This window comes from Otolemur garnettii, unplaced genomic scaffold (assembly GCF_000181295.1).
Source record: "Otolemur garnettii isolate 467f Iridium unplaced genomic scaffold, OtoGar3 scaffold00068, whole genome shotgun sequence".
Classification (NCBI taxonomy): Eukaryota; Metazoa; Chordata; class Mammalia; order Primates; family Galagidae; genus Otolemur; species Otolemur garnettii.
The window spans coordinates 1,502,981-1,518,407 of record NW_003852463.1 but is presented as its reverse complement, the minus strand read 5'-3'; the positions used below and the strand labels follow the sequence as shown (position 1 = coordinate 1,518,407).

Below are 15,427 nucleotides of genomic sequence, written 5' to 3'. Positions count from 1 at the left end.
AAAAAAAAAAAAAAAAAAAAACGATGTAAGGGAATAAAAAATCAAGGATGGATTTAAAGAAGTGTGGCAACATTGTAAAAACAGGGTAAGGAAGATTAAAACTCTAAATAAGTCTTGTCATATAGTAGGTCCTCAAAAATATTTGTTGAATGAATAAGCTGAAGCTTGTGTAAAATTTGTCATCTATAATATTCTGCCATGTGGGATTTTTGCTCCTTAGAGAAGATATCACGTCAAAAGCAAGAAGGAATAGCCATTTAAACACTATTTTGCTTCTCTGTTTTTCACAACAGGAGAGTAGTCTTTAATCTGGAGGAGGTGGACCAAATAGAGAGGATAGTAGCACAAGATGGTGCTACTGTCATGAGCCACTTTCAGTGAGTTCAATTTTGGTGACGTACAGATGCAGTAGGGTCTAAATGAAGGAAGTATTCTTCATTGTTGTAACCTGTCTTTATCTGGCTTCATCTAGGGTAGGGAATCTAGCAAAGAAGTAAAAATCATGGGCTTTGTAGTCCAAAGAACCAGGTTTAAATTCTGACTTGGCTACTTTGGGAGCTGTGTGACCTTTTACAAGTAACTTGGTCTCCTTTGGCCTCAGCCTTCTCCATTTGTAAAAATAGGGACAGTAATCCCTACTTTACAGAGTATTGTGAGGATTAAATGAGATAAAGTATGCAAAACTCTTTGTTTAAGTAACTAACACTTAGTAAATGTTCCCCCAAATGGGTATCTATTAGTAGTGGGTCAACCACACACTTGTGATTTTCCATGAGAGAGGAGTGATAAGGAAGAGGTCTCTTCATCTTTAGAATAGTGCCTGGCATATAGTGGCCTGTAAATATTTGTTGAATAAATAAGTAAATACATACAGATTCTCAAACCCCAAGTTCAGTGGCAGGGAGACTCTTGTGTAGGTAAGCTAGGATGGAAGGGAATAGCTTTTCCCATCTTTATTTTTAATGACAACATAATAATTCATTGTTTGGCTGAATTACAGTTCCTACAGTCCTTTCCCCATTTAGATTTAACCATTTTTCTTTCTTTCTTTCTTTTGTTTCTTCTCTTTTGAGACAGAATCTCACTATGCTGCCCTCAGAAAAGCATTGTGGGGTCAAAGCTCATAGCAATCTCAAACTCTTGGGCTTGACTTGATCCCATAGCACAGTGGTTACAGTGCAAGCTGAAGGTGGCGGGTTCAAGCCCAGCCCAGGCCACCTAACCAACAATGACAACTGCAACAAAAAATAGCTGGGCATTGTGGTGGGCACTTGTGGCCCCAGCTACTTGGGAGGCTGGGCCAGGAGAATCGCTTGAACCCAAGAGTTTGAGGTTGTTGTAAGGTGTGATGCCATGGCACTCTACCGAGGATGCATGGTGAGACTCTGTCTCCAAAAAAAATCCAAACAAACAAACAAACAAAAAAACTCTTGGGCTTAAGAGATTCTCTTGCCTCTGCCTCCTGAGTAGTGGGACTACAGGTGCCTGCCACAACACCCAGATATTTTTTTGTTGTAGTTGTCATTGTTGTTTAGGCTGGTCTGGGTTGGAACTGCCAGCCCTGGTGTGTGTGGCTGGCGCCCTGACCACTGAACTATGGGTGCTGAGCCTAGATTTAACCATTTCCTATTTAGGACATTTAATGGTTTCCAACTTCTTCTTCTTCTTTTTTTTGTTGAGACAGAGCCTCAACAAAAGTGCTTGAGGTGGTAATGGTAATGGTAGTGGTAATGGTGTCACATCTCACAGCAACCCCCAACTCCTAGGCTTAAGCGATTCTCTTGCCTCAGCCGCCCAAGTAGCTGGGACTACAGACGCCCGCCACAACAGCCGGCTAGTTTTTGGTTGTAGTTGTCATTGTTGTTTGGCAGGCCTGGGCTGGATTTGAACCTGCCAGCTCTGGTGTATGTGGCTGGCACTTTAGCCACTTGCTACAGGCTCTGAGTCTGTTTCCAACTTCTTACCATTGTAAATAACACTGAGATGAACATGCTCCCTTTCCTGACTCTTTTCTTGGGCTATGTTCCTAGCAAAAGTGTTGAAGAGTATCATTTACCAGAAAATTTACACTGTCTCTAGTAGTATATTAAAATGCCAATGTATGTTTAAAATATCAAGTACGATAAGAATGTATTGAAGCCACTTGGGATAAATTCCTACTGAGTGATGTATCATGTCTGAGATTCTGAAGAATTGGGTGGAGTAAATAGTAAACTGAGCTGTTAGGCACTAACAGTCACAACGGGTCTGTTGTCTCTGTTTTGCAAAGACAGGAGATGGGTGTTCTGCAGATAGGAAACAGGAACTCTGTGGGTGGACCTAAAAGGGAGTGTGGGCTTTGAAACAGGAAAACGAGAAGTCTGCTTCTGATAGTGAAAGAGATGCCTTGCCATGCTGTCTTGATCACCCGTATCCATCCTTGTGGGTCAAATCGTTACTCTATGTCTGTCTTATGCTATTCTATTTGCAGTTGTCTTATTTTGCTTTCTAAGTGTTACATTAGTTTCAAGTGTACTCTTTTATTTTTTACATTACAGAGAATGACATCCAACTAGTTGTTCAAGTTACAAACCAAGCAGTTATTTGATACTTCCTCTTTCTTACTCCCTACATCCAATCCTTCACTAAGTTCTGATGATTCTATCTCTAAAATATCTCTTTAGGGTAGCGTCTGTAGCTCAGTGGGTAGGGCGCTGGCCATATACACCAAGTCTGGCAGGTTCAAACCTGGCCTGGGCCTGCTAAACAACAACAACAACAATAATAGCTGGATGCTGTGGCAGGTGCCTGCAGTCCCAGCTACTTGGGAGGCCAAGGCAAGAGAATCACTTGACCCCAAGAGTTTGAGGTTGCTGTGAGCTGTGACACCTCGGCACTCTACCCAGGGTGACAGCTTGAGACTGTCTGAAACAACAACAATATATACATATCTCTTTAATTGGTTTAGTCTTCTTATCTTGACTTCCAACGTTCCAGTCCAAGCCACCATCATCTCTTGCCTAAAATACGGCAATGCCTGTTCCCTTATTTTCTAGTTTACTTTCTTGCTTCTGCTAGTGCATTTCCAAATTTCTACCTAAGTGATATTTTAAAAACTTAAATAGATGATATCATTTCTCACGATTTCTTTATTTGCTTAAAATAAAGTCCAAAGTCCAATTCGGTCTACAAAGCTTTGTACTATTCACCCCCTGCTCACTTCTCCAACCCCATTTTTTGCCTCTCTCTCTTTTGCTCCAAGTTTCAGTCACAATGGCTTTTCTGTTCTTGATTTTTAGCTCTTCCAGCCTTGAGGTCTCTGCATATGCCTCTCCCTGCACCTGGACTGCTCTTTCTGCCAACCCTAACCTGGCTAATTCTCATCCTGCAGGTCTCAGTTCAAATGTCACTCCCACAGAAACCTTCTTTAGTAGCAACCTCTTCTTTTCCTTTATGAACTTCTTACAAGAAAAAAAATATATTTCTGTCTTTTTCATTATCTCTAACGTGAGGTCATAGGTAATATATGACTATACCATTATATATATATACAGACTTAACATGTCTGGCACAGGCTAGCCGTTCTTCATTTAAATGAACCATAATGTCCAGGATACTGTTAGGAAAGAAGTGTGTCTTAACATATGGTTATTTATGGAAAATTCTCTGCTGTCACTTAAAAGTTAAGTTTATAAAATCAGGGATTTTCATATTTTATGTTACATAACTGAATTTGGAAGTTATTCTCTACAGCAAAAAACACACAAAGGCAAGTTATATTTATTCCAAACTTTAGAGTATTCCTAGTTTTTTTTTTTTTTTTTCCTGTCTTCTTGAGGGTTGAGGCAGCTTTGGGATCAGGGCAAGATTAGTTAACTGCTTTTCTATGGTTGGCACTTTGACATTATTTTTCTTTCTCACTTGGGGACATGGGTACTCACCAATAGGCTGTGACACAAAGCATGGAAATGTTGCTGATTTGTTTCTAGCTCATCCCAGTCCAGCTGCCAACAGCTTGTGGGTCTGAGGATGAACGGGAGTCCATAAGTCAATGACTCACAGACCCCGCTAGATTTTAGAGCCCTGGGAAGAGACAATCACAGAGAAAGACTCCTCAGTCATACCTAAAACCTCTACCCAGATCCACTTAAATTAAGATCATGTCCACCCTACTATAAAAATTTTTAGATTAAGGTCTGCAAATTTTTTTTTTTTGACAGCCTCAAGCTGTCCCCCTGGGTAGAGGGCCGTGGCATCACAGCTCACAGCAACCTCTCAGCTCCTGGGCTCAAGTGAGTCTCCTGCCTCAGCCTCCCAAGTAGCTGGGACCACAGGCACCCACCACAATGCCTGGCTATTTTTTGGTTGCAGCCGTCATTGTTGTTTGGCGGGCCCGGGCTGGATTCGAACCCACCACGTTAGGTGTATGTGGCTGGCACCTTAGCCACTTGAACCACAGGTGCTGAGCCAATTATTCATCTTTGTATGGCAAGTGTCCAGTATAGTATCTAGCACACAAAAGATTGTCAAAACTTAGGAACCTATGGATGGGCACTGTGGTAGGAACTAGGAAGCAGTCAATGTGGCCTCTGCCATCATTACTAATTCTACTCTAGATTGGTTTCTCAGGAAGGAAGAGTTCTAGTATTTACGAGAAAGAGTAGAGGGCATGGATAGATCTTATGTATCATTTATTCCTTAAAGATTGCATCTTTGTCCTGATGCCTAAATATAGTAGGTACTCAATGAGCATTTACCAAATGAAAAAAACCTTCCTACTGATATTGTTTTTCTCTGTGTTCAGAAACTTTCTGTATTTCTAATTCTCACCCAGACCTGACTGTTTTTTTTTGGTTTTTTTGTGGTTTTTGGCCAGGGCTGGGTTTGAACCCACCACCTCCGGCATATGGGGCCTGCGCCCTACTCCTTTGAGCTGCAAGCCCCTCCCCCTGACTGTTCTTCTACTGCACTTCTTCTCCCCTCTGCTCATCTGGCTCCACATGCTGAGTCGCTTGACCTTCATGCCATTACCTGTAACTGCTACTTTGGAACTAACTGTTGCTTGCCTGACACTTGGAGATAATGTCTATCTCTGGATTTCCCAGCCATAGAACCAGTAAGAATAGCATTTGCATGGATTGGGGAGGTTCCCTTAGATCATACTTGATCACTTGGAGCTTGTAACGAGAGGCTGAGGACTGGGAAGCCATCTGGTAGAGTGTGCTGAAGTCTCCTTTGGGGTCATCCATTCTCAAAGTGCCATCAGCTGTGCCAGGGAGGAGTGAAGGGCTGAGCATTCGTTCTTGGAGATCACATTTCAGGCACACTATAATAAAAGCAGCATTGGAGGTCACGAGTTACCTCAGGCTATGCCATTAAAGTGACAACATCTGCCACCCATTCCATCTGTACCAGGCAAGCAAGGGATGGGAGGAGGCAGGGGACTGGAAAGAGGAAAGCTTGACTGGTTTGGCAAGGTAGAGCAGGTTTGGAACCCACAGTATATCCATCACTCTACACAACAGCTAACTGATTTTCTGGGTTTGACATGGTTTTCACTTGTTTTACTTCTGGACTTAGCTGAGCAGTTGTCTCATAGTGAGAGATCCGGTTTATGAGGAACATGGGTTTATTCCTCACAAACTACAGAGAAGGCAGCTAAAGCCAAAATATGCAGAGGCCTTTTGGCAATCACAGAAGGAAATCTTGCCTCTGCTGCTTCCCTGTGGCAAAGCTTTGGCAAGAATGCAGGTCATATGAAGGCAAAGTAGGAAAGCAGAAGTCAGGCAGTCAGGTGACCACTGCTATTTCTCTGTGGGTTCTTTTAGGGACATGTGGTGGGGGAAAATAAGTTCCTGAAATGGTTTATTTTTTAATTTCTCAAAGAAACTGAGTAAAGGACCTTCTAGGGCTTGGAGCATTACTGCAGCACCAGACACCAGATCTGAGGAGGGCTTAGACTCAGTATGACCACTCATCTGGGTATTACACTTGCTGCATTAAACTGCTGCTTCAGTAGGTATCTTCACATGCTACAGTGGATAGTGCTCTGTTGCACTAGGCTTGAAGCCTTGATGTTACAAAGTTTTTCACTAAAACGTATACCTGGCTTGGGCTCGGCGCCTATAGCTCAACCGGCTAAGGCGCCAGCCACGTACACCTAAGGTGGCGGGTTCGAATCCCCAGCCCGGACCCGCCAAAACAACAATGACGGCTGCAACCAAAAAAAATAGCCGGGCGTTGTGGCGGGCGCCTGTGGTCCCAGCTACTTGGGAGGCGGAGGCAGGAGACTCGCTTGAGCCCAGGAGTTGGAGGTTGCTGTGAGCTGTAATGCCACGGCACTCTGCCCAGGGGGACAGCTTGAGGCTCTGTCTCAAAAAAAAAAACAAACAAAACAAACAAACAAAAAAAAACGTATACCTGGCTTGAATACTGATAACACACTTGCAAATATATGAACGTCAAGTACTTATGAGAAGGATAGTTAATTATTCGTGAAATGATTGTATTAACTGCAACATGAGGTAAAAACAAAAGAAGAAATAACAGAAAAAAAAAACAACTCAGAGTGGCAGAATAGATGTCAGATCCAGTTGGCCTTTCTGGCCCCGTGATTAAGTCCATGACATTAATTCTTGGTGAGATGGATCTTGGCTTGGAATGTCCAGAGCCCAGGAAGTCAGTAGGTGGGACTCTACCCAGGACTCCAGCTTCCCCTCATTTCTTCTGTGCCTGACCTCTCCATTTCTGGTCCCTAGGGTTTAGGACTAGACAGCTGTGCTCATCTTGGTGAGTTTCTCAATGATGGCTGCAGAAGAATCACCCAGGGAACTTCTAAAAAGTACAGATGTCTGGGCCCTACCTTAGACCAATTAAACCAGATCTCTGAGGGTGGGGCCAAGATATTGATACTTTAAAAAAGTTTCTCATGTGATTGTTATTGCAGTAAGGGCTGGGTTGAGAACTCCCCAAACTGTAGCCTTAGCAGAGTGTTACAAAGTTGGGAAAATCATTTTATCAGGGCTCAAATCTAGAGCCACGTGTGCTACTCATCATTCAGAGCCCAGGTGCACAGGTGCCAGACCCCAAACCGAACAAGAAGATATTCATCTGTTGTTCACTGTGCATTCTTTGTCAGAGGAAGGCCCTTCCAAGGGAAGTACCTGGAGAGGGTGTGAAGGGTTCTAGGCAGCCCAAAAGGCAGGTGGTGTAAGGTGGAAAACTCTATAAGGAGTCAGAATGAACATCTGAGGAGCACTCCTAAAAACAGTTTATAGGAGGAGAGCTCACGGCTTTTGTTTTGTTTTGTCTCATTTTTTTTTGTAGTGAGCCACAGGTCCAGAAATCCATGTGTGACAATGCATCAATTTTAAGAATAATAGATACATGTAGTATTATCTTTATTGTAGTTGTTTAAAATCTCTGGTGGGTCACATCCACCCTAGAGGCAGCCTAATTTCCTTGGACCTCATTCTAACTGTGCCTGAGTATCTGGATTTTAGTGAAGACTTTCCCATCAGAATAGCTGACTGGAGTCTACATGTACATTTCACTATGGCTGAGCATGGTGGCTCATGCCTGTAATCCTAGTATTCTGGGGAGCTGAGGTGGGTGGATTGCTTGAGCTCATGAGGTTGAGACCAGCCTGAGCAAAAAGCGAGAAACTGTCTCTACTAAAAATTGAAAAACTGAGGCAAGAGGATTGCTTGAGCCCAAGAGTTGGAGGTTTCTGTGAGCTATGACACCATGGCACTCAATCCAGGGTGACAGCTTAAAACTCTGTCTCAAAAAAAAAAAAAAAATTCACTATGAAAAAAATACAAATTCTACCATGCACCCTAAAGACTCGCAGATTTCTGAACAAATGATTACTGATAGAGATACACATTCTGGCTCTGATGCTGGTGCTAAAAGCCTTGGAAAAAGGGATGGGAAGCCAGAAAAAATCCTGATTAACACCTTGGACAAATGTCCTACAACAGTGGGAGATCATCTTGTTGTAGGAATCCTTGGCCTTTGAGGGTACTAGCCCTCCTAACGAGAAAAGTGAATCTCCATCATTCAGAATTTCCTGGTCTGGAGGCAGAGAGGCCTGGGTTTGATGTTCATAGTCTGGGCTGACAGTAGTCAAATGTACAAAATGTAAATTTCTGATTTTAATACTTAAGGATCAAACTTCTCCAACTCCAGATCCCTGGAGTTTCCTGGCTTCCAAACCTGGCTCTGCTATTAATTTTCTGTGAGGCCCTGGGAAGGTGATTAATTTCTCTAAGTCTTAGTTTCTCTTCTGTATAACAGAGATAATATTGTATTTAATTAATTCTAAGACACATTTTTTTTTTCACATACTAGCATCTCTGTATGTGTCTTACAATTTCCATTGGCCAGATACTCTTACCCCCTTACTAATCTAACCTAAAAGATCTCTCTCAATGAGCATAAAATAATACTTCTAAGTGAAAAGAGTGAGCTGTGTCATGTTTAATTGGCAATGCTTTCTTTCTTAGAGTACATAAGGTAGTGGTGTGTCTTATAATTGATAGCATTTCATTTTTTTTTTTTTTTTAGAGACAGAGTCTTACTATATTACCCTGGGTAGAGTGCTGTGGTGTCACAGCTTATAGCAACCTCCAACTCTTGCCTCAGCCTCCCAAGTAACTGAGACTATAGGCCCCCACCACAACACCCTGATATTTTTTTGTTGCAGTTGTTTAGTTGGCTCTGGCCGGGTTCGAACCCGCCACCCTTGGTGTATGTGGCTGGCACCGTAACTACTGTGCTATAGGTACTGAGCCTTGATAACATTTCACATAGTAATACTACCTACCTCATGATGTTGGGTGAGGATGAAATGGGATAATGCAAGGAAAGGAGTTAACTTATTACTTGGCACAGAGGGAGGGCTCAATAATATTAGCTGCAAACTAGCTTCTGCATAAAGTTGCCAGCCACCTTAAATAGGGAAAATAGGTAAGTGAATTCCAGAGGATAGGACAGGGAGAAGTTGGTAATATTAGCCTTGGAAAAGGGGGTGAAAGGCCTTGGGAAGAAGATTTGACACACAAAGGAAAGACAGCTTAAAACCAAGTTAACTTGTCAAAGGCACCCTAGGTTGAAATGTGGGAGATGAAGAGACCTAATGGGTATCCCTAGAAAGAGAGTCTTGGGAAACCATAATCCTGTCTAGTAACTCTCTAAAGGGCTCTTCCTTGTCTCAAAGAAACAATAGTCATGAAGAGTTCCATTACAGCTGAAGAAAAGGGAAATACAGCCAATAGCCAAGAGAGATCCCTCAGAGGAGGCAGTAACCAGAGTGGGTTGTGTGGGAGAGGAGCTTTGGTAAGTATCATGTCCAATCTAGCCTTCAGTCCTCAGTGATCTCTGTAGCTACCAATATCCCATTCAGTGAGAAAGATGAGTACAAACTCCTACCCTTAAAGGAGAAAACACATTTTAGTCCTTTCCCTTTGAGCTGGGCCCCAAAGAGTCAGCTTTCCCAAGCTCAGCGTGGTTAACTAGACTGATGGACCCATCTGCAGGCACTGCTACCCTAGGTCATGCCCCAACCTTCACAGAGGAGAGAAAGGAACAGTATCCAAGTTGGCATGCCCACTAGACTGATCTCTTGGTTTTAATGATTGCCTAAAGTGACAGTGGCTCTTCTGGTTCAAAGGAGTAAGGCGCCGGTCCCATACGCTGGAGGGGGCAGGTTCAAACCTAGCTCTGGCCAAAAACTGCAAAAAAAAAAAAAAAAAAATTGCCTAAAGTGCTTTGTGAACGTGATCTTGGGCTACTGGTTGTCTTCCTGGGGGCTTGTCTGTGTAGTTGCTTTGATTTTTCCTCAATTTGCTGCCTCCCTAGTGAGAAGATCTCTATTGAATGTTGGTTCACTTCCTCTTGCCACATGCTCTGTTGATATTGCTCAGGTACTGGCATGCCTGTAATTATAATGTCAATAGTATTTACCACATAAAAAATGAGCATATTGGGTGGTGCCTGTAGCTCAGTGAGTAGGGCACTGGCCCCATGTACTGAGGGTGGTGGGTTTGATCCTGGCCCCGGCCAAATTGCAACAAAAAAAGAGCCGGGCGTTGTGGCTACTTGGGAGGCTGAGGCAAGAGAATCGCCCAAGCCCAGGAGATGGAGGTTGCTATGAGCTGTGACTTCACAGCACTCTACTAAGGGCAATAAATTGAGACTTTGTCTCAACAAAAAATACATGAGCATATTGAGAAAAATATATGGTTCATTGTGTTCTTATGTAGTATAACTGATACCCTGTCGTTGAGGTGTCTATGACTCTGCCCTTAAACTAACTGGTCCTTGGTAGCTGGCCTAATTAGTCTCAGCTATCTAACTAAACTTTCTTTTTTTTTTTTTTTGTAGAGACAGAGTCTCACTTTATTGCCCTTGGTAGAGTGCCGTGGCATCACACAGCTCACAGCAACCTCCAACTCTTGGGCTTAGGCGATTCTCTTGCCTCAGCCTCCCAAGTAGCTGGGACTACAGGTACCCGCCATAACGCCTGGCTATTTTTTTGTTGCAGTTTGGCTGGGGCAGGGTTTGAACCTGCCACCCTTGGTATATGGGGCTGGCGCCCTACTCACTGAGCCACAGGTGCTGCCCTCTAACTAAACTTTCTAAATAAAACTTCTTTTCTGGGTGGCGCCTGTGGCTCAGTGGGTAGGGCGCTGGCCCCATATACTGAGGGTAGTGGGTTCATAAACCCAGCCCTGGCCAAATTGCAACAAAAAAATAGCCAGGCGTTGTGGCAGGCACCTGTAGTCCCAGCTACTCTGGAGACTGAGGCAAGAGAATCTCCTAAGCCCAGGAGTTGGAAGTTGCTGTGAGCTGTGTGACGCCATGGCTCTCTACCAAGGGTGATAAAGTGAGACTCTGTCTCTACCAAAAAAAAAAGAACTTTTCTTCTTATTCTTCATGCTTATACTGCAAAGCCTCATCCATTCAATCCTCAACTACTCTGTATTCTTATGACTCCACCAATCCAGAGTCCTAACCCCAGACAAGGACAATCATAGCCCATATTATTTATCTTTTGAAGGCTATATACTTGGATTATCTGTGGCTCTGGAAATGTTGTTGAAACCTCGTGAAGGAAGAAGAAGATGGAGATGTTCTTGGTCTGTTCCACTGTTATGCAGCCAGGCTTTGAAGAAAATCTCCATGCTGATGGTATCATTGTCTATAGTCTGAAGGTCAATTTCAGTTCCCAGGCTAGAACTCTCTGCAGAAGAAAGAGAAATAGTGCTTAAATTGTTTAATTCTTTCTTTCTTTCTTTCTTTTTTTTTGAGAAGGGGTTTCATTCGTTTGTCCAGGTTGTAGTGAGTGATGTCATCACAGTTCACTGTAATCTTGAACTCCTGGGCTCAAGCGATCCTCCCTCTTCTCGTCTCAAGGAGCTAGGAATATAGGTACATGTCACTACAGCTGGCTAAGTTTTTAAGTTATTATTATTATTTTTTGTAGAGATGGGGCTTGCTATGTGGCTCAGGTTGATCTCAAAATCCTTGGCTCAGGTGATCTTCCCACCTTGGCCTCCCAAAGGGCTAGGATTATAACGTGAGCCACCACATCTGGCCTGTTTAACTCTTTAATTGTGAGTTTTGAAAAATATAAATGTTTAAACACACCGATCATTTGACCCATAAATTGTACCTCTGAATTTCTAGCCTGGAGACATTCTTTGATAGTACACAAAGATATATATATATATATATGTTTAGTATAGCACTGTTGTAATAACAAATAATCAAAATCTCAAACAGGAACCAATTCAAATGCCCATCAGTAGGGAAGTGTTCAAGTTATGGCACCCTTAGGCTGGGCAAGGTGGCTCACTCCTTTAATCTTAGCACTCTGGCAGGCCAAGGTGAGTGGATTGTTTGAGCTCACAGGTTTGAGACCAGCCTGAGCCAGAATGAGATCTCATATCTAAAAAGAAATTAAAAAGAAAGCCAGGTGTTGTGGTGGGAGCCTGTAGTCCCAGCTACTTGGGAGGCTGAGGAAAGAGAATCACTTGAGCCCAGGAGTTTGAGGTTGCTGTGAGCTATGACACCACAGCAACCTCAAACCAAGGTTGACAAAGTGAGACTCCATCTCAAAAAAAAAAGAAAAAGTTATGGCATCCTTAAACTATGGAGTATTATGCAGCTGTTAACAAAGTAAGGCTAAAACTACTGATATGGAAAACTAAGAGATAATGAATAAAGGAAGTTGTGGAACAGACATAATATGGCCCTTTATATAAACTTATGTTTTCATATAAATTTATATGAAAATAAAACTGCCTCAATACATATAGATGTATGTACATGCATTTTACAAAGGTTTGGAAGCCTACCATCAAACTGTTAACAGTGTCTAAGGAGTAGAAATGGAGTAGGGTTCTGAGATATGTTCCTTTTTTACTACTATTCATACTTCTGTACTGTTTGAATTTTATTGGAACATTTGAGAATATAAAAACAACCCCCAAATTGTATAGCAATGCAAATTAAATGATTAACAAGGGAGATTTCAACTTCATGTTTTTTTTTTTTTTTTTTTTGTAGAGTCAGGGTCTCACTTTATCACCCTTGGCAGAGTGCCGTGGAGTCACACAGCTTATAGCAACCTCCAACTCCTGGGCTTAAGCGATTCTCTTGCCTCAGCCTCCCAAGTAGTTGGGACTACAGGCACCCACTACAACACCTGGCTATTTTTTGGTTGCAGTTCGGCTGGGGCCAGGTTTGAACCTGCCACCCTCAGTATATGGGGCCAGCACCCTACTCACTGAGCCACAGGCGCCACCTGACTTCATGTTCTTATAGTGAAAATGTGTTCAATTATTACTGCTGTTATAAAAAGTGAATTTAAAAAACTAAAAGCAAGATGGATTTCTGAGCTCCTCCATATGATACAGAAGTAAGCATGAAGCATTAGTCATTGGCACAGTGTATCTCACAAGTATAGTCAGCAGCAAAGAGGGTGGAGATGTTCTGCTGGAGTGTGATTTAATTCCAAATCCAAATGAATGGTGCCAGGTAAGTGGTGTACAAAGGCTTTCCTGGTGTACTTCCAGCTTCAGGCAACACTACATAATTTAGGGTCTGAGTCTTCAGGTAAAGACAAATATAAGGTGGTGGGGGAAGCACAGAAGAAAGGAGGCAAGAGCTGGAAGGAAACTGGAGAGGAATGTGACTTTCTTTGCTTCATCATGAGGGACTCTCTGAAATACTTTTACAAAGAGCTTAAGAAAAACCAGTTGCTCCAATGAATTAACTTCTGTGTATGACTCATGGACTCCAGGGAGAAGGCTGGACTATTTCTAGAACGACATTCCTGAGGAAAGTCTGCAGAGGTGGCAGACTTTCCACAGGGAACAAAGGAGCTTCAGTGCAACCCGTTGGTGAGATTTAGATGACTTCATGTCATATATAATAACTTACCCTGTGGCCAAAAAGGGGCACCAAATGTTCTCTATGCCAGAATGTACTATCTTCCATGAATACTTAGGAAGCTTTATTAGTAAGCTAGTCATTTCATTCATTCATTCCATCATATATATATGATACTTTGTGTCCTTAAGGAGTTTATAAAGCAACATTAATCTTGACCATTCATTCTCAAATCTCATCTGCCATCCATGTTTTAGAGTAGTACTGTGATATGTACAAAGTAACTGCCAGTGAATCCTTTCTTTCTTTCATTTTTCCTTTTTCTCAGATACAGGCTCTTGCTCTGTTGCCCAGGTTGGACTACAGTGCTGCAAACATAGCTCACTGCAGCCTCCAATGTGTAGGCTCAAATGATTATTCTGCCTCAGCCCTCCTGGGTATCTGGGATCATAGGCATGAGACATTGTGCCCAGCTAATGTGAATATTATTTTGCCACAGGCAAAACAAAAAGCAATTTAATTTTTTCTGAGCGTGAAGCCTAAACTTTGATTTGGATAACAAGTATGGAAATGACTGAGTGGCTTCTCTTCAATGAGGCAAACAGTTCTTAAAGCATAAGGGGCAGTTACAGAACTAGAGTAATGAGCAAAAGAGCTCAGAAAGTAGAGAGGATAAAATTGCCCATAGTTCAAATGACACAATTTTGAAGAAGAGAAATAAGTGTTTCTTTCTTTTTTTTTTTCTCTAGGGAAAGGGTAGACGATTAGAAACTCCTACCATGGACAGTGTGAGGCCATAATGCAGATATCTCTCACTAAAAATCTGGAAATAAGGTTGAGCATGGTGGCTTATGCCTGTAATCCCAGTGTTTTGGGAGGCTGAGGTAGAAGGATTTCTGAGGCCAAGAGTTTTAGACCAGCCTGGGCAATATACATAGTAAGATTCTGTCAGAAAAGAAAGGAAAAGAAAAAAAGAAAAGAAAAGAAAAGAAAAAGAAAAAGAAAAATTACTTGGTAGTTGATATTGCACCCGTAGTTCCAGTTACTTAGGAGGCTAAGGTGGGAGGTTTGCTTGAGTCCAGGAATTTGAGGCTGCAGTGAACTATGGTTGAGTGACTGCACTCTAGCCTGGGCAACAGTGTGAGGACCCTGTCTCTAAACAAATAGACAAACAAAGAAAACCCCCCAAAGAGTGTGGAAATAAGAAAAATAGGGGTTTCCTCAGACAGTTAAACTATAAAATTAGCACAGAGTGGTGAAGTCAGTGAAAAATAATTACCTCAAGAATTGAGAATGATATATTGACCAGAGCAAGATTCAGCTGTACCCTTATTGATGGTATTGGCATATCTAAGGAATGAATGTGTCTATTGGAAGGGTAGAGGGTTAGCCAGAAATGGAGAGACATGGGCACACTCCACCCAGTACTTGCGCACAAGTGGCTCAGAGAAGGCATGCTGTCTCAGCAGATGTGTCCCAAAGGCAAGGATATGTTTGTCAAGCCTTTGCTCTTGATGATTTTGGTGGTTATGGTTCTTCTTCTTCTTCTTTTTTTTAGAGATAGAGTCTCACTCTGTTGCCCTCAGTAGAGTGCCACGGTGTCACAGCTCACAGCAACCTCCAGCTCTTGGGCTTAGGCAATTCTCATGCCTTAGCCTTCTAAGTAACTGGAACTACAAGTGTCCGCCACAACGCCTGGCTATTTTTTTGCTGCAGTTTGCTGGGGGTTGGGTTTGAACCCACCATCCTTGGTATATGGAGCTGGCGCCCTATTCACTGAGCCACAGGCACTGCCCGGTGGTTATAGTTCTAGCTTAACTTTCAGTCTTGAGCTTGGGAAGGTGAGTGTGTGTCTCTGGAAGAATGTTGACAAAATCAACTTTCTCATCCTGCAAAACTAAAGAACCAGGTCCGAAGGATAGCCCTATATGAAGGAAAATGCTGTGCCTCCAGGTCCACCTGGCAGCCAGCCAACTAGTCTTCCTTGCTGACATCTCACCCACTTTCTGACATTCTTTTTAACTTCTTTTTTTTTTTTTTTTTTTTTTTT

General features: G+C 42.5%; 1 protein-coding gene across 1 annotated transcript in view; it reads right to left on the bottom strand.

Annotated features, from left to right (window-relative positions):
* Window positions 1–15,427, bottom strand: part of M1AP (meiosis 1 associated protein) — a 90,888-nt gene that overhangs the window by 12,974 nt on the left and 62,487 nt on the right. Inside the window, 3 exon segments of the mRNA XM_012807399.2 lie at window positions 3,921–4,062; window positions 5,143–5,305; window positions 11,051–11,224. Of these exon segments, the coding sequence (XP_012662853.2) occupies window positions 3,921–4,062; window positions 5,143–5,305; window positions 11,051–11,224 (479 nt within the window).